We start from the raw sequence: 19,578 nt of genomic DNA, 5'->3' as shown, positions 1-19,578 counted from the left end.
TACTCTAACCACTGCATACTCCAACCGCTGCATACCGCAACCGCTGCATACCGCAACCGCTGCATACCGCAACGGCTGCATACCGCAACCGCTGCATACCGAAACCGCTGCATACTCTAACCACTGCATACTCCAACCGCTGCATATTCCAACCGCTGCATACTCCAACCGCTGCATATTCCAACCGCTGCATACCGCAACCGCTGCATACCGCAACCGCTGCATACCGCAACCGCTGCATACCGAAACCGCTGCATACTCTAACCACTGCATACTCCAACCGCTGCATATTCCAACCGCTGCATACCGCAACCACTGCATACCGAAACCGCTGCATACTCTAACCACTGCATACCGAAACCGCTGCATACTCTAACCGCTGCATACTCCAACCGCTGCATATTCCAACCGCTGCATACCGCAACCGCTACATACTCCAACCGCTGCATATTCCAACCGCTGCATACCGCAACCGCTGCATACTCCAACCGCTGCATATTCCAACCGCTGCATACCGCAACCGCTGCATACTCTAACCACTGCATACTCCAACTGCTGCATATTCCAACCGCTGCATACTCCAACCGCTGCATATTCCAACCGCTGCATACCGCAACCGCTGCATACCGCAACCGCTGCATACCGCAACCGCTGCATACCGAAACCGCTGCATACTCTAACCACTGCATACTCCAACCGCTGCATATTCCAACCGCTGCATACCGCAACCACTGCATACCGAAACCGCTGCATACTCTAACCACTGCATACCGAAACCGCTGCATACTCTAACCGCTGCATACTCCAACCGCTGCATATTCCAACCGCTGCATACCGCAACCGCTACATACTCCAACCGCTGCATATTCCAACCGCTGCATACCGCAACCGCTGCATACTCCAACCGCTGCATATTCCAACCGCTGCATACCGCAACCGCTGCATACTCTAACCACTGCATACTCCAACTGCTGCATATTCCAACCGCTGCATACCGCAACCGCTGCATACCGAAACCGCTGCATACTCTAACCACTGCATGCTCCAACCGCTGCATATTCCAACCGCTGCATACTCCAACCGTTGCATACCGCCACAGCGGCATACGACAACTGCTGAATTTTGAAACCACTGCATACTGCAACAGTTACATTCTGCCACAGCTATGTACTGCAGAGCTAAAAACTATAAATGAAACAGTCTTGTAGCTTCTACGCACAACATCCTCTACTTACTGCAGTTGTTTTGCACCACAACCGTCACTGGATGTAGTTCATGTTGAACTTTAATGTTGGAGCAGAGAAAAAACTGAAACTCCAGCAAACTCCACCCACCGGCATTTAGTATTGTAGTGTATTTGTGTTTGTATTTGTGTTGACTCATGCCCCCACTATCAGCCTTGCAAACAGAGCAGGTCAATAATGGATGAGACGTGTCGTCTGTTGCGGGTTGTGAGCCTGTGGGGGTGCCTGTGAGTGAACGCTGTTTCATAATTCATTCAGAAGCAGGAGCTTAGTGGCTTGCCACACAAGGCTCCATTCAACTCCATTGTTAAACTGCCCTATGTGTGTGTATGAATGTGCGGGATGGGGGGTGGCGGGGGTAGCCCTGGGTAGCCCCTTGGACTTTGCAGAAGTCCAAAAAAAAGTTTGAGGTTCCTTTGTAAGAGATGCCATTTCAGAAAGTGGAGGAACCAGCTCGTCTGAAGGAGCTGCTCCACCAGCAGCAGCCCAGGTGGGTTTGCACATGCTTGCTTGCATTCCTGTATTCCTGTATTTAAACAAGTCCTAGTCATAGCTGCGGTTTTGCTTCTTGAAGAAGAAGAAGAAGGGGGTCTTCTGGGGAGGTCCCAGTAAAATGGGGACCTGGTTCTTGTGTGTTATCCTGACCTGTAAAAGTCACAAAAAAAAAGATTAAATCTCCGTAACAATATGCGAAACTCTAAATACCAGCAAACAAATCTAATTGAAGTCATTTCACTTGATTCAAGCAATAAAAACATAACAAATAACTTAGAAGTAATTTCAAATATATAATTTTTCTTCTTGAAACTAAAACAATGAAATTCTCACTCTGGAACACCAGAACAAATTGTGGCATCAAAGGTAAATTAAGTAAAAGGATGTCCTTCTGTCTCAGCAAAAGGGAACTCATTTGTGTCATTGTGCCCTATATTAAACGCAGTTTGACAGGAAGTTAGACTAATGCTTTTAACGACATTTAGACTGCAGTGAAAACACTAACGGATCGTCTTTGCTGCCTGCTTTTTCATGACAGAAAAGACTCGCTGTCACCTTCACACTGGAGGCAACAGAGAGCTCTCTTCAAGCTCTGCGTGCTGTGAGGATGAATGGACTTCCTCCTGTGAGATGTATTACATTGTTGGAATGTGAGTGTTGACGGCAAGAACTGCGGAGGTTCAGGATGTGAGGAGGAGGAGGCTGAATGAAGGAGCAGGGAAATGAGCCGAGGCAGGACAAAAGTGGAGCAGCTTTCAGCGCAGTGAGGCGCACGGCCTCCTCCATCTACCCCTTCATCAGTTCCAATTGTCTTATAGAGTTATATATAGTTCTTTATAGGTCATTGAATATAACAAAATATAACAATGTCAGCCCCACAGTTCCTCATATTCCAGAACATGCAGAATATGCAGAATATGAAGAGTAGAGCATGAGAGAGCAAAGATCCTGTGGGACTTCCAGATCCAGACTGATAGGATGGTGATGGAGAACCAACCAGACATTGTAGTGGTGGATAAAGAACAGAGGAAAGCCGTTGTGGTGGGTGTGGCAGTGCCAAGCGATGGGAACATCAGGAAGAAGGAACATGAGAAACTGGAGAAATACCAGGGACTCAGAGAAGAACTGGAGAAAGCCTGGAAAGTGAAGGTGACAGTGGTGCCTGTGGTAATTGGAGCACTGGGGGCAGTAACCCCCAAGCTGGAGGAGTGGCTACAACAGATACCTGGAAAGACCTCAGACCTCTCAGTCCAGAAAAGAACAGGAACAGCTAAGATACTGCAGGACCCTCAAGCTTTTATATAGATTCAAGAACAACTGGTTCGTGGAATAGTTGGGGGGGGGGAGTTAGTGAGCACCGTTGACTGAATATAAGAACTGGACTACGCGAGTGTGACATCACCCATAGTAAGTGGTTTTGGAATGAACCAAATACAGTCCATCTGTTTCTGCGTGGATAAAGTAACAAACTGGGGACAGCTTCATGTGTTTCCAAATCAACAACCTTGGATGACATACAGAGTGCAACAACTAATTCGAGCGAGGAACTGCGCACTCAAAGCCGGGGATGATAAGGCATACAGCAGAGCCAGGACTGCTTTAACCCTTGTGCTATCCTAGGCACTTTAACGTTGGGAGTTGGGTCATCTAGACCCACTAGGCAGAGCTCTGAACCTTTTCTCTTCAATGATTTGTGATCTTCACTGGTGTCCATGGATTACATGAAATCTTTCCACCTTTATCCACCTTTGTCATGGTAGGGAGAACACCTCAATGGAAGGGGGGGGGGGTCATAGGATAGCACAAGGGTTAAGGAAAGGCATCAACACTGCAAAACAGCAATACAATAGGCGCATTGAAGCCATCTTAGACTCCGCCACAAACCCCAGACAGGTCTGGGAGGACATAAGGGCAATCACGGACTATAAGAGGAAATCACCACAACCCCCAGTGGACTCTCCTACACTGGCTGAGGAAAGAAACCTCTTCTATGCCCGTTTTGACAGAGAAAATACAGATCATATCCTGCCCCCCTCCATCCTACCGACACCCCCCCAGTCCTGAGCACACACGAGGTGAGGTGTGTTTTGCAAAACATCAACACCAGGAAACCAGCTGGGCCAGATGGCGTACTGGGCCGAGTGCTGAAGGAGTGTGCAGCGGAGTTGACTGACATCTTTCCCACCATCTTCAACTTGTCGCTCTCCACAGCATGGGTCCCCATCAGCTTAAAATCTGCCACAATAATCCCCATCCTAAGCAATCAAAGGTCACATGTCTAAATGAGTACAGACCCGCGGCGCACACTTCCATCCCCGCAAAGCTCCTGGAAAAACTGGTCATCAAACACATCAAAGCTGCAATACCACCATTACTCGACACATATCAATTCGCTTACAAGAAGAACAGGTCAACTGAGGATGCCATCGTGCTCCATAGGTTACTGGAGCATCTGGAGCATGAGAACACCTATGCATGGCTTTTTTTTGTCGACTACAGTTCAGCTTTCAACGTAATTCAAGCCATTCAAGCTTCGAGCCAAGCGACACCACTTTGGGCTCAACACTGCACTGCAACTGGACTACAGATTTCCTAACCAACTGCAAACAGAGTGTTAGAGTAGGAAAGTACACTTCATCCACTGTTTTAATCAATACAGGGGCCCCCCAAGGGTGTGTGCTGAGACCCTCTACTCTACTCTCTGTTTATTCATGACTGCTGCTCATCATCTTCATCCAACCTCATCGTTAAACTTGCTGATGACACTACAGTGCTTGGACTCATCAACAACAATAATGAAACAGACTACAGGAAAGAAGTGCAACACTTGGCGTCATGGAGCAACGATAACGACCTGATCCTAAACATGACAAAGACCAAGGAAATTATTGTTGGCTTCAGGAGACGCAGTAAGAACCATCAGCCACTTTCCATTGGCACAGAGATGATGGAGAGGGTGACCAGTTTGAAATTTCTGGGGGTCACAATGACTGAGGACCTATCCTGGGGTCCACACACTGCCTCAGTGGTGGACAAGGCCCAACAACGCATGTAACACCTGAGGAAACTAAAGACGGCTAAAATCTCCAGGCAGCTGATGGTGAACTTTTACAACGGTGCCATCAGCAGAGTTCTGACATCTGGTTTACTCGTGTGGTTTCACAGCTGCACAAAGGCTGATCAGAGATTCCAATGGGTGGTGAAAACAGCGGGGAAAATCATTGGGACCACTCTCCCAGAGATGAGTAGCCTCTACACCACCCGCTGTCTGAAGAGAGTCCACAACATCCTGCACGACCAGCACCATCCAGCCCACCATCTCTTCTATCTGCTTCCCCTTAGGAAGGAGGTGCAGGTCTATAAAGACCAGAACAACCAGACTGAGCATCAGCCTTTATCCACAGGCTGTATGGCTGCGGAACAGTCCCTCCGAGCAACTGCCCCCCCCATCTCCTCATCTGAGCACACTGTGAAACTGGACTTTGCATTGCTGCTACTAACTTAAGATCTTGTGTACACTGAATGTCTTATTTACTTATTTGTAGTTATTTTCATGTTTAGTCCTTGATATGTTCCCTTTTCAATTCAATTCAATTCAATTTTATTTGTAAAGCCCAAAATCACAACAACAGTCGTCTCGATGGGCTTCGAAGTAAAACATGAACTTAAAAAGATCACGAATACAAAGAGTTCAATAGCAAAATACTAAATGAACTAACAAACTGACTATGCTATACTGGCATCCCTGCCCTTAGACCCCCCTTTTGTACTGATGCTGCACTTTGGTTTTATTTATTTATTGGGTATTTATTTGGTGAATTGAACTGAGTGGCTGTTGTTGATGCTCCAAACGTATTTTTGTTGTTTCACTGACAATAACAAAAAAATATTCTTGAATCTTCTTGAATCTTGATGAGAAGGGACAAAGTTAGATGATCAATGAAGCAGCAAACGGCCTCAATAACTATTTTGTAAACGTGGGTACAGAGTTGGCAGCGGAAGTTCCAAAACGCAAAACCAGCAAAGACAATAATCCACCATTCAAGGGACCCCACACTCAATCCTTCTCTCTGATGGGAATGAAAATGAGCTGATATCATGGTTTTAGAGAATACAGATCCACCTCATTCTGTGGAGGAAATCACAACGCTCTGGACAAAAAGAAATATGCAGCTGGAATTTTCGCTGACTTAAAAAAAGCTTTTGACTGTCAATCATGACATCCTGCTTGACAAACTGGAAGTGTCTGGGATAAGAGGAATAGCGCTAACTTGGTTCAAAAGCTATTTAACGGGAAGAAAACAATTTGTCAAGATTGATGAATATACATCAGAAACCAAAGAGATAAGTTGTGGTGTCCCACAAGGATAAATTCTGGGCCCGCTGTCACGGTGCCTGTCAGTTCACCTCCCCCTACTACAGCTCTCACCACCTGGCTGATTGGAACCAGCTGATCCTCATCTCTCATCTTCCTGCCGGTCTTCATATGGGAGCTCCTCACCAGTATCCAGCGCCAGTTTGTTATACTCACTCCGGTGCTTATGCATGGCCTTTTAGTCTCAGCTAAGCTTATCTCGTCTCTATACTTACCACGTCTTATGCTCACCTTCAGGTTCCTACCTTGGTGACGCTGGTTCCCCCGCTCCACGCTGGTCCTGCTGTCCTCGGCATCCATGCCTCGCTCCAAGCTGGTCTCCGCCGTCCTCGGCGCCCACGCCTCGCTCCCTCTGGTTCCCCGGTTCGATGCGTCCTCGCGTCGCCCCCCCCCATTATCTGCATCAGCTCAAAGACACCAAGCTCAATCCAAGGAAGAAACTACGTCTACGACGCCATGACACCCGCTGCTTTTCAATATTTACATAAATGATATATTCAATGTTTCAAAGCTGATGAAACTCATATTTTTGCTGATGACACAAACATATTCTATTGTACAGTCAATCATAGGGAACTTATCAATGTGGTAAACACAGAGTTAAACAAAATAAAATCATGGATGGATTACAACAAATGATCTTTGAACCTAGATAAAACCCCAGTGATGTTTTTTGGTAACTACAATGACAATAAAGATGTCATGGTTGCCTGTCAGATACTCTCCTCTTCCCCCGCCTTCTCTGCCTTGGATACGACCAGTTGATCTCACTCACCTCATCATTACCTCTGCCTTCATAAGGATCTTGTGGATCTTCAGTCGACGCCAGTTCGTTGTTCCTCCTATGGTGCTTAGTCTGGCCACGTCTCGTTCCCTTGTGTTGTCATGCTTCATGTCACTAATTGCTCCTCTCGCTCTGCCTCAGGAATATCCAGTTCTGATACTCACCTGGTCGTGATCCTCTGCTCCCATGGGCTGCTCTCCTGGATTCCCTCTGCAAGACTCCTCCAGCCAGCCGACGCTCATCTCCCTGGGAAAAACTCCATTACTCACCTTCAGCCAAATTAAACTTCCTTATCTTACCTCTTAGTCTCCTTCCGGGTTTCAGCATCTGGGTCACTCTGTTTCCTAGTCAAACCATGACAGAACAAACTGGTCATACACCTGACCTAGCTGATCCGGAAGGGCTCCGTCACACCATTGCCGTGCAGGGTAATCTCCTGAGTCGTCAAGTGGACGCACTGACTCAAATATCCTCAGCCCAGCAAGACCTGTTTCGTCGTCTCGACAGTATCACTCAGACCCTGATGGATTTAACCAGTCAATCTTCTTCTTCTGCAGCCGCTGCCCAAGTTCCCATTTCCGGCAACAATCCTCCTTTCGTTTCCGCCTATTCCCCGGAAAATGTCTGTCTACAGCCACGAAAGCAGGAAGAAGCCACCCGGCGGTTACTGAGTCACAAACAAGGTAACCGCTCGGTAAGTGACCATCTCATCGACTTCCGCATTCTCGCCGTTGAAGCTGGTTGGCCGGACCCCGCTCTTAAAGGTATCTTCTATCAGTCATTGAATGATCGAATTAAAGACCACCTATGTTCCCAGCCTGAAGCCGACACTTTTGAAGAGCTAGTCACCGCCGCCCTGAGGTCCGACGCCCGTTTACGTGAACGCCACAATGAACATAAACATAAGCCTCCGCCGCAACCGGCTAACCTCGTTACCCCTGTCATGTTGGTTCCACCTCCCAACCATGAAACATCTTCCAACCATCATGATGAACCTATGCAAATCGGTCATGCTAAGCTTTCCTCAGAAGAAAGACAGAGACGACGGGAAGAAGGTTTATGTTTTTATTGTGGCCAGCCGGGCCTAAATGCAACTCCCGTTTAAACTCTCGAACCCCCTGTTAGATGACAGGCCACAGGGGGAAAATTCTGAACTCACCTCTAGTGCTAAGTTCTTGTTTGTTCCTGTCAAAATTAGTAATCAAAACCAGGTTATTGAGCTCCAAGCCCTTGTAGATTCCGGAGCTGAACATAGTTTAATCGACCAACATCTCGTTCAGGACCTCTCGCTTTCTGTGTTTACCAATACCACCCCTATCAATGCTGCTGGTTTGGGGGGTAAACAACTTACACGCATTACGAAGCGCACTCGTCCCGTTCTTATTTTGATCTCTGGTAATCACCGTGAATACCACCAGTTTTTTGTTACCCAGTGTCCTCAAACGCCTATAATCTTAGGTTTTTCTTGGCTCCAAGCTCACATTCCTCTCATTGACTGGAGCGCTCAACGCGTCGTTAACTGGAGCACTTATTGCATGGCTAACTGCTTACACTCCGCCATGCCTTCTACCAAATCTACCCAATTCCTTGGGTTCGCCAACTTCTACCGCCGGTTTATCTGCAATTACAGCAGCATAGCTGCTCCGCTCACCCAGCTCACCTCTGTCAACAAGACCTACTCCTGGAACCCAGAGGCTGATGCCGCGTTTAAGAAACTCAAGTCACTTTTCGTGTCTGCTCCCATACTCATTCAACCGGATATAACAAAACAATTTATCGTGGAAGTAGACGCTTCGGACTCCGGTGTGGAAGCTGTTTTGTCACAACGCGAAGAAAGGACAGGTAAACTCAAACCATGCGCCTATTTTTCCCGGAAGTTAAGTCCAGCAGAACGTAACTACGTTGTTGGGAATCGTGAGCTCTTGGCCATCAAGTTAGCTCTAGAACAATGGGGTCACTGGCTGGAGGGAGTGGAACAACCATTTTCTCTATTGACTGACCATAAGAATCTTGCCTATCTACATAGAGCAAAACGTCTCAATTCTCGTCAGGCCCGCTGGTGTTTGTTTTTCGATCGCTTCCATTTTACTATCACTTACTGCCCCGGCAGCCGCAACGTCAAACCGGATGCTCTTATCTCGAAAATACAACACCTCCGACTCTAACTCTGACTCTCACATCCTTCCCCCTTCATGTTTCATCGGCAACCTCACCTGGGAAGTCGAAAGCAAGGTTCTCCAAGCTCAAAGCGAGACCCCTGAAGGCGTCTCCTGTCCCCCTGGTACCCTGTTTAAACCGGACTCGTCAAGGTCAGAAGTGCTCACGTGGGGTCACACTTTCCGCATCGCTTGCCGTGGGGGTGTCTACCGTACCACCAGACTACTCAAACAACGTTTTTTTTGGCCCATCATGGAGCGCGATGTCAGGGAGTATATCGCTGCCTGTACCACTTGTGCTCGCTCTAAAACATCCAATCGACCACCCTCAGGACAACTATTGCCATTATCCATGCCCAGCCGTCCCTGGTCTCACATTGCGGTTGACTTTGTCACCGGACTCCCACCATCGCAAGGCCACACGATTATTCTGACAGTCATAGACCATTTTTCAAAATCTGCCCAGTTTATTCCTCTGCCACAGCTCCCTTCTGCCTCGGAAACAGCCAACGTCCTCAACCATCAAGTCTTCTGACATCATGGCATCCCCTGTGACATTGTGTCGGACCAGGGTCCCCAATTCACGTCGCAGGTTTGGAGGGCTTTCTGTTTCGCCCTGGGTGCCTCTGTCAGCCTTACGTCAGGCTACCACCCCAAGTCCAACGGCCAGGCAGAGCGGGTAAACCAAGAACTGGAGGCGGCTCTCAGGTGTCTGGCGGCCCAAAATCAAGAGGACTGGTCGAAATTCCTGGTGTGGGTGGAGTATGCCCATAACAGCCATCCCTCCACGGCTACTGGCATTTCTCCCTTTGAGGCCTCCTTGGGTTACTCACCCCCTCTGTTTCCTTCCCAGGAATTGGATCTGGCAGTGCCCTCGGTCCAGCTCCACCTCCAACTGTGTCGTGCAGACCAGGGCGGCTCTCCTTCGCACTAAGGAGAGCAACTGCCAGATAGCCAACCGCCAAAGGGGGGTAAGTCCCAACTACCAGCCTGGCCAGAAGGTTTGGTTATCTGCCCGTAATATTCCCATCCAAGCCTCATCACGCAAATTGGCCCCCAAGTTCATCGGACCTTACGCCATAGAACGTGTCATTAACCCCACTTGTGTCAAGCTTCATCTACCAGCCGCCCTCAAAATTCATCCTACTTTCCACGTATCCTAGTCTCTGAGAGTCCGCTTTAATGATCGCTGTATTTAATTAAGCAAATGTGATTTAAGTGACTTTTTTGTTTTTTATCTATGCATGTCATCATTTCCGTACTGAGTTTGACAAATCTGAGTGATCTTCTTACTGTATTGAGTACAATGCTTGAAATCAATCAATCATTTTATTTTAAAACATTAGTTTAACGGTTTAGGTTGATTTGATCAGGAACTTGCCTCAGACAGATCGATTTGGTTGGTTCGTAGGAATAGAAATCGATTAATTTATTAATTATTACATTCCTACAACGTTTATATGGCAACTACTGTCGCCAATCAGGAGTGAGCGTGTTGGAAATCCACATCCCTTCCACTGAAAGCAAGCTTGGGAGAATCTGTCAATCAAACATTTTGAATGTTCGAGGTGGGGGCCCGTGGGCACCACATGGTTTTATTGAGGCGTCTAATTGGCCTGCTTATAACAATTAAAAAAACATGGAAAAAAAGAAGATTATCAAGAAGATGGAAAAAATAAAGGTTTCTGATCCAGAACGGTTCTTCTGACCAATTGAACGACTCAGAGTAACAGCTGTTTATTTCTCTATAGAAGTCTTTATTAAGTTAGAATATTGTTTCATCAATAATTCTATCATAAAATGAATATTTATTTTCCCTCTGACAACTATTAAAAATGTCTACATGTCAGTAAAAGGGAAATCTTTTGACTGGGCTGATGAGAAGTGAGCTTTGGACTATGGATCTGCAAAGCAGACACACTTCAGAACACACAGAAACACAATTGTTGCTCAGAACACTTTGACGTGGAACTCACCGTGCACGGGGGCTGCATCCAGGGCTCACCATCAATCTGCATCGGCAACCGTCGGGAGGTCCTGCCAAAAGAAACGTGGGTGAGGAAGCAGAAATAGGGGCGACAAGGGCAGAGGTTCGATGGCACACATGTCTGAGGAGGCCAAGCAAACACTGTCCAGGACAGAGACAGACACTGCTGCCATTGTTCTCCCAAGACCAGCTCCCTGACAACACTCGCTCTCTTTACAAACACACATCCCTAACCAGAAAATACACCAATACGTTTGGACACATTTGACCGTGAAGGGGGGTCTAAGGGCAGGGATGTCCTGTAAAGCTTAGTCAGTTTATTAGTTCAATTTAGTATTTTCCTATTGAATTCTATGTATTCATGATCCTTTTGATTTTATGTTTAATTTTTTCAATTTCCGATACGAAGCCCATCGAGACGACTGTTGTTGTGAATTTGGGCTATACAAATAAAATTGAATTGAATTGAACTGAATTTGAAGTGGATGAAAATGTGCCTGATCCCAGATACACAAACACCCACACACACATGCACATCACATACACACACCCACGCACAGCTACAGTGAAGCTGAGACCGCGACACAATCTTCTAGATTTGACTTTTAAAATCTGGCTGAATGTTTTATCTTGAGCAAGCGAAGGGTTAGTTAGGATCAGAACGTGCATCCTACAGACTTCAGGATTCATTTGGCTGCTTCTGTCTTCTGTGGAACCATCAATAAACTAGTGACCCAGTTCTAATGCCATGCATAGCCATGCCCCACACCAACTGTGCTTTGGATCATGACCTGTTCCAATTCGGCTCCAAACTCTTTTCATCATTCTGGTACAGGCGGATCTTAGTCCCGTCTTCCAGAGCTGGCTTCTACAGGTGTTTTTTTTGGCAAAGTCAAGTCTTTCAAGTGAATCATTTGTGTTTACTCTGATGAAGTCTTCTCTTTACGGCAGACTAGCGAAACACCCCCTCTTTATCCCCCCTCATCATTCACGCCTCCCTTAAGACTGGAACTGTTCTTCCTGTTCTCAAAACCGCAGCAGTCACCCCCATACTGAAAAAATCAGGTTCTGATCCCACCAATCTCAATAACTACTGCCCAATCTCTAATGTTCCACTCATTGCAAAAATCCTTCAAAAATCTGTCTCCTCTCAACTCCACACTCACCTCTCTTCCAATAATTTATATGAACAACTCCAGTCTGGCTTCCGTCAATTCCACAGTACAGAAACAGCCCTCCTTAAAATTACTAACAACCTTCTACTCGCCGCTGATTCTAGTTTAGCTTCCATCCTCCTTCTACTCGATCTGACTGCGGCCTTTGATACAATCTCACACCCCATCCTTCTGGAAAGACTTTCAACCATCGGCATCACTGACTTACCCCTCAGCTGGTTCCAGTCCTATCTTTCAGGCCGCATGCAATTCATACAAATGAAGTAATTCACCTCTCCCATAGTTCCAATTTCCACAGGTGTGCCCCAAGGCTCTGTCCTAGGGCCCCTGCTATTCATAATTTACCTTCTCCCCCTTGGTAATATCTTCCGCAAACACAACATCCACTTTCACTGTTATGCAGATGATACCCAGCTCTACCTCTCCTCCAAGCCTGACTCCACTCTTCCACATGCCTCCCTCTCCAAATGCCTTCTTGAAATAAAGTCCTGGTTCACTGCAAAATACCTTAAATTAAATAGCAACAAAACTGAACTTCTCCTTGTAGGAACAAAGACCACCCTGAATAAACTCCTTAACTTCTCCATTTCCTATGATAACTGCTCCATCCCTCCCTCCCCACAAGTTAAGAGTCTGGGTGTCATCCTTGACAGCACTCTCTCCTTTACTGCCCACATAAATAGCATCACCCGGACGGCCTTTTTCCACCTCTGAAACATCCGCCGTCTCCGCCCCTCTCTCAGTCCTCACTCCACAGCCATTCTAGTCCACAGTCTCATCACCTCCCGTCTGGACGACTGAAACTCCCTCTTATCTGGACCCCCCCCCCCCTACAAAACAAAACTATTCACAAACTACAACTGCTCCAAAACTCTGCTGCCCGGATCAGAACACAAACCCCCTCCACTATGGACATCACACCTGTCCTACAGAAGCTTCACTGGCTACCAGTGCCTCTCTGGATTAATTATAAAATCCTTATCTTGACCTTCAAAGCCCTCCATAACCTCGCCCCCCCATATCTGTCTGACCTTATCCATGTTGCCATTCCCTCCCGCTCCCTTAGGTCAGCCTCCTCACTCAAGCTTGTTACACCCACCGCTCGGCTGGTCACTATGGGGGGCAGAGCATTCAGCCGCTCTGTGGAGCTCACTTCCCTCAGGTCTGGGGAACTTGAACTCACTCCCGCAGTTTGCTAAAAATCTGAAAAGCCACCTCTTCAGACAAGCATACCCACCAAATTAATTTTATGATTCCATTGTTTTGTTTGTTTTTAACTAATGTGTATTTCTTTTAATTGTATTTTATTGTTTTCCATCTGTAAGGCGACCTTGGGTGTCTAGAAAGGCGTCATATAAATAAAATTCATTATTATTATTATTATTACTACATGAAGAGCGTTCTTTGCTTAAGTGGATGTTGTGAAAGACTTTTATTCACCAAGGAAAGGATTCTGTGATCATCCATCACTGTGGTCTTCCAGGACGCTCAGGCCTTTTTGGGTTCTGAAGTTCCCAGTGCACTTTTTTTCCCCAGCATGCATTACAATGTTGGCTTGGCCATCCCTAAAATTTCTGCTCGGTCTCTGATGGATTTCCTCTTTCTTTCAGCCTCAGGATGGTCAGTTTCACCTTCACTGAGAGCTCCTTTGACCACATGTTGTGTGTTCACAACTTCCAAATGCAAACGTCACAACTCCTGACCTTCTAACTGCAAAAGCCTGAGTCACATCTGCCCTAAAATCTGCCCTAACATCTGCCCTTACAACTGCCCTTACATCTGCTCTGTCTACAGGCTGTCTTGTAGGTGAAAATGGGCAAAAGGTGACACGTCCAAAGTTTTAGGATCCTGCTGACCTAGTAAGGCGAAAAGGTTCATGTACATTTTTTACAGGTGTTTGACAGCTGGCAGCAAACAACACGTAAGTTTAAGTTAGAGTAAAGCAGGTGAGAAACAGATGTGTGGTATTTGTCCTTTTCTTCAGCCCCCCCCAAACCTGTAAACTGAGCAAGAAGCCCTTTAATGCTGTTAAGTTTATAAGTGCTCTGTCTTGTGTTAGACAACGAAATTTGAACCAGATGAATCTCACTGTGAGGTGAGAGTGCTAACCATTACACCACAGTTTAATCCCATAATTGCATTCTGAACATGTGTTCATAAACAGCTAAAATCACAAAACGTGTGCTTGTCCAAATGTTTCCGGGTTTAACTGTAGAGGCACAAACTTCTGCTGAATGTAGAGAATTCTGGGAAACAGGAGTGGGAGTTCGGGTCACCTCTGTGCTTCAGTGAGCGTTCACACTTTAATGATTTCTGCAGCAGCAACAAACAAACCTACATTGTGTTTCTGAAGTCGTGCACTCCAAAGGACCGTCGGTTTACAGCAGACACAAACACTTTTTATTGATGGCAAGATGGCGGCGCGTGTAAACGCAGCGGCTCAGCGCTCTCTGCTTTTGTTTGTTTTTTCTCGTATTTTTGTTGATGCTACAGACACTGGAAGCGTTTATTCGGTACAGCGGTACGGAATTACTTCAAATCGGTAGGAACTGGCAATTTAAGGCTTCCCCTAAGCCGGACTTCATACCTTTGCCTTCATACCTATGCCTTCGCCATACCCCCCCTGCGGCCAAGGAGACAAAGGAGATGCTGTAAACAAAAGCGAGGGAAGAGAAGCGGAGCACGCGCTAGGCTACCTGCTAACCCGCATCGACCAGCTCTCCCCAGTCTCTTTCTCGCTAACGTAAGATCACTCGCCGATAAACTAGACAAATTTTATTTACGGATTGTCTCGCGGAGGATGGACAGCTGTGTCACTATTATAACATAAACCTGGTTGGACGAAAACATACCTAACGCTAGGGCTGTGACGATAACCGCATCACCGCATCACCGTGGTGATGTGATGACTCATCACCGCACGTCACCGCACTTTTTATTTTTTTTTAGTTCTGCATATGGTGCATGATTTGAAATATAATAAAAACATTAACCACATTGGTCTTTGTTGATTTTTACTTTAATTTACTTTTTATATACGAGTCCTCTTGTCCTGTCTGTGGAAAAAGCCTGCGTCCTCCAGCGCAAGGTTAGGGACAGCCCATTATACATATCATGGGGGGCTTTTTTAATGAGTGTCAGATTTTAATTAACTGCTTGCCATGTTTTAGTATTTGTAATGTTTACATATAATTATAAATTAAATGCACAAACACAGGCGTAAAAAATAGCGTAACTGAAACAGTTGGACTTAGTTAGATTTTGATAGCAAGTATGCCTACCGGTAGCTTCATTTGGTATACGCCATATAACGCTCGTGCGCTCGAGAATAATAATGGCAACGAATTTAGTCTCTAAATCCAATACTGTGTCGGATATTTGGGCACACTTTGGCTTTGAGGCAGATGACAAGGGACAGCCGGTGAATTTGGACAAGGCAATATGTCGTATATGTCGTACAGAAGTTTCCGTCTCCAGAGGAAATACGACCAATTTAAGATCCCATCTGCGAATCAACCATCCTGTGGCGTTTGCCGGACTTGGGAGAACCAGCAGCAGACCATCTACCTCAGGCCAGCAGCGACAATTGGGAGTCTCCGAGGCCTTTGCAAGAGGAGCGAAGTACCAAAGTGGCAGTAATCGGTGGCGAGCACTGACAGACAGCGTCACTCGTTACTTGGTTGAGGAAATGGTGCCATTTCGTACCGTTGAGAAGCCAGCGTTCAAAGCCATGTTACATGAATTTGACAAGCAATATGTACTTCCTGACCGAAAGTACTTTTCTCAAACAGCGATCCCTGAAAAGTATCTGTCAGTCAAGGACGGCGTAATACAGGAGTTAAAATACGTCGATTATTTCTCAGTGACAGCTGATATGTGGTCAAGCGTAAACAACATGCCATACATGAGCCTGACCATACATTATCTGAGCGCAAACTGGGAACTAAAATCAAAGTGCCTGGAGACTGTGTTCACGCCAGAAAGCCACACGGCTGACAACCTGGCGGAAGCCCTCAGATCCTCCTTCGAAGAGTGGTCCCTGGATGAGAGGAAACTGATCTGCATTACAACGGACAATGGAGCAAATATTGTGGCTGCGGTCCGGAAGCTTGGCTGGACATGGCTAAATTGCTTTGGCCATAATCTACATTTAGCCGTCACCAATTCGATGAAGACAGAAAAGGACCGCACTGCCCGAGCGATGGGTGTCTGCAGAAATTTGGTGACGGCTTTCTCCCAGAGCTGGCAGAAGAAGAAAAAGCTCCAGAAAGAGCAAGTGGAGCACAACCTGCCCCAACACGGCTTAGTTCTGGTGAGTTGTGCGCTAAACTTTGAATCTACTTTCTTAGAAGTTTTTTTTTTTCAGGTAACACACTCCATGATTGTAAAAATAAACGCACTCGTCCAAACGCAACGTGTTGAAACTTTGAACAATTGACATAATAAAGGGTTGCAAACGGTGATAAAACCTGCTGTATAATTCATTTTAAACTCAAAAATATATCGAAAAGTAATCTATAAAGAAATGCTATTTCTTATTATTGTTAATATGTTTATGAGGACTGGAGACAGCGGCATGTTCACGGTGTATAAAAGAATATATTTTATTGCACAGGACAAAAAAACTTACCCTAATCATTTATCGGGGATTACAACTGTTTTAATGTTTTCACAGGATTGTCCTACAAGGTGGGGCACAAAACAGAAAATGGTTGCGCGCATTCTGGAGCAAATCCCAGCCATTAGGCGGGTTTTGATGGATGACCGGCGCAGCCAACACTTGATTCCGACGTGGCAGGACATCGAAGTGCTGGAATCCATCAATGCTGCGCTGAAAAAGGTCGCAGATTTTACAGATGCGCTGTCTTCCGAGAAGACCGTTACAGCGTCCTCTGTGTTACCAGTCCTGCAATTATTAACTGAGGATATTTTGCTGCCAACCAATGAAGACACGGAGTTGACGCGCAACATCAAACAGAAAATGATTGAAGTCTTGAAAGACAAATATAGTGCACCTGGATCACAGCAACTGTTGGCAAAGGCGTCATTTATTGACCCAAGGCACAAGGCTGACACCAACTCACAGCATGACACTAAAGATGCGCTCCTGGAGGAGATGCTGGCAATGCCCGAGGAGCGGCGTCATATCGGGGGTGGAGAGGCTGCAATGAGTGCTGCTGCGGCTGGAGAGGGAAAAGGAGAAAGCGCGTCATCTTCTCCTCCGAAAAAAAAGAAACTTGCGGACCTGCTTGGAAAGAGAAGAGCACAATCCTCCAATCCGGTTCCAATAAGAATCTGTGCAGACACTGAAGTAACGAGGTATTTGCAGGAGGAGGCCCTGGATCTGCACTCTGATCCGCTTGCCTGGATAATCAGGCTCGATTCCCTCTGCTATCAAAAGTTGCAAGGAAATACTTGACTGTGTGTGCAACAAGCACGCCATCGGAGCGTGTGTTTAGTGCGGCTGGCAACATCGTTACCCCGTTAAGGTCTTCTCTTAAGCCTGACAAGGTTAACATGTTGGTGTTCCTGTCACGAAACATGAAGACTGGCAAATAAAAGCAGCAGCACCTGGTCATTTTTTTGTTCTATTTTTTTGTTCTCAAAGGTTGCAAATGTTTACCTGTATATTTAGTTAATAAGTTATTTATTTAGTTGTTGTTACTGTTATTTGTATGTTTGATAATAAATATACTGCGTTCTTATTATTAATTTCCATTGTATTCATTTCCATTACAAGCTGCGTGCTTTCTTGAGTGCGCGACGTGGCCGCCCGCCGGAGGATTTTGTGTTGGGGGCGGGGGGGCACCAAGAGTCCCGACAGACACCATGACTCTTGCTGCTTCATCACAGCGGTGGTGAAAAAAAAATCCCACAGCGTCACAGCTCTACTACAGAGCGGTTTAATAAGGAATCAGTCACTTTTCTTCAGGGGGAAGACAAAGTCACAGTCAATCTACAACACCTATATAGTTAGTTAATTACTTAGGTAGTAGTTAGTTGTTACTGTTATTTGTAAATAAACAATACTGCGTTATAATTGTATTTTTTTTGGGACGCGAAGGCCGCCGGGAGATTTGGTTTGGCGGGGGACGGAGCCGGGGCGAGGGCGGGGCGGGGGCGGGGCTATGCGGTTAACCGCGACACTGCGCCCCCTGCTGGTTCATCACCGCGGTGATAAAAAAAATCCCACACCGTCACAGCTCTACCTAACGCCGCGGTGGAGCTAGCAGGCCGCTCTTTGTTACGTGTAGATCGGACTGCAGACTCCGGTAAGGGCAAAGGCGGACAGGCGCTTTACATCCACAACTCCTGGTGTGCAGCCACACACATCATCGGAACGCGCTGCACACCCGACCTGGAATACTTGACGGTGAATTGCAGGCCATTTCGAACGGCGAGGGAGTTCTGCTCTATCCTGATCATAACTGTTTCTATCCCGCCTCAAGCCAGAAACAACAACACACTGGATCAAGTCTACTGCAACATCCCAGGTGCATACAAGGCTGCAGCAGCTCCTCACCTGGGCATGTCGGATCACATCTCTGTGGAGCTAACCCCGGCATACAGACTTCTGATCTGCAGGACCAAACCAACCACCAAAACAGTTCAGGTATGGACCGAAGAGGCTTCTTTTTTTTTTTAACTTGTCCTGTCCAACAGCTGGGCAGACAGATGAGAGCTGAAGGCTTCTTGTGTTGGACATATTTTACTTTAACAACAGGGGTTATAAATCTTCAGACAAACCAGAGGTATGTCTGAATAAACCCCTCTTGGAATCGAGGCCAAACTTTATTCATTCTAATCATTTTTTAAAAACTTTTGTGTTGGACTGGACGGAAAAGGAAAGGAGGGAAGAAGAGAGAGGGATGTTAGAGAGGGGGGGATAGGAGCGTTATCATAGGATGGGGGGGGGGGGGTTAAAACCAAGAAGCGGCATAGAGCAACAAGCTGCTGGGTGTTTATTTTATTTTATTTTATTTTATTTTTTTATTTTTTATTTTTTTAACTTGTACTGTCCAACAGCTGGGCAGACAGATGAGAGCTGAAGGCCTCTTGTGTTGGACATATTTTACTTTAAAAACAGGGGTTATTAATCTTCAGACAAACCAAAGGTATGTCTGAATAAACCCCTTTTGTAATTGAGGCCAAACTTTATTAATTTCAATCATGTTTGAAAATCTTTGGTGTTGGACCGGACGGAAAAGGAAAGAGGGGAAGAAGAGAGAGGGACGTTAGAGAGAGGGGGGTAGGAGGGTGATAATAGGAGGGGAAGGGGGGTAAGACCATGAAGCAGCATAAAGCAACAAGTTTACTGGTTGTTAATTATTATGGTAAGGTTCAAATGTAGTACAAAAAGGG

At 46.3% G+C, this 19,578-nt stretch overlaps 2 protein-coding genes across 2 annotated transcripts in view; one reads left to right on the top strand and one right to left on the bottom strand.

The window, feature by feature from the left end:
* Positions 1-912: 912 nt before the first annotated feature.
* LOC105356367 (diacylglycerol kinase beta) overlaps positions 913-19,578 on the bottom strand; it is a 123,571-nt gene continuing 104,905 nt past the window's right edge. The window contains exons 19-20 of the mRNA XM_023950595.1: positions 11,031-11,091; positions 913-1,889 (exon numbers count right to left, since the gene is read on the bottom strand). Of these exons, the coding sequence (XP_023806363.1) occupies positions 1,788-1,889; positions 11,031-11,091 (163 nt within the window). The 3' untranslated portion in view covers positions 913-1,787. The remainder of the gene's footprint in view (positions 1,890-11,030; positions 11,092-19,578) is intronic.
* Positions 13,547-17,921, top strand: LOC111946722 (zinc finger BED domain-containing protein 1-like). The gene has a single exon (XM_023950596.1). The coding sequence runs from the start codon at positions 15,551-15,553 to the stop codon at positions 16,652-16,654; it is 1,104 nt and encodes a 367-aa protein (XP_023806364.1). The 5' UTR covers positions 13,547-15,550; the 3' UTR covers positions 16,655-17,921.

This window comes from Oryzias latipes, chromosome 21, assembly GCF_002234675.1.
Source record: "Oryzias latipes chromosome 21, ASM223467v1".
Classification (NCBI taxonomy): Eukaryota; Metazoa; Chordata; class Actinopteri; order Beloniformes; family Adrianichthyidae; genus Oryzias; species Oryzias latipes.
This window is presented reverse-complemented; position numbering and strand designations above follow the sequence as displayed.

Bases quoted from the DNA above. Each gene is read 5' to 3' on its own strand.
- LOC111946722 (XM_023950596.1), top strand. From the start codon at position 15,551: ATGGCAACGAATTTAGTCTCTAAATCCAATACTGTGTCGGATATTTGG.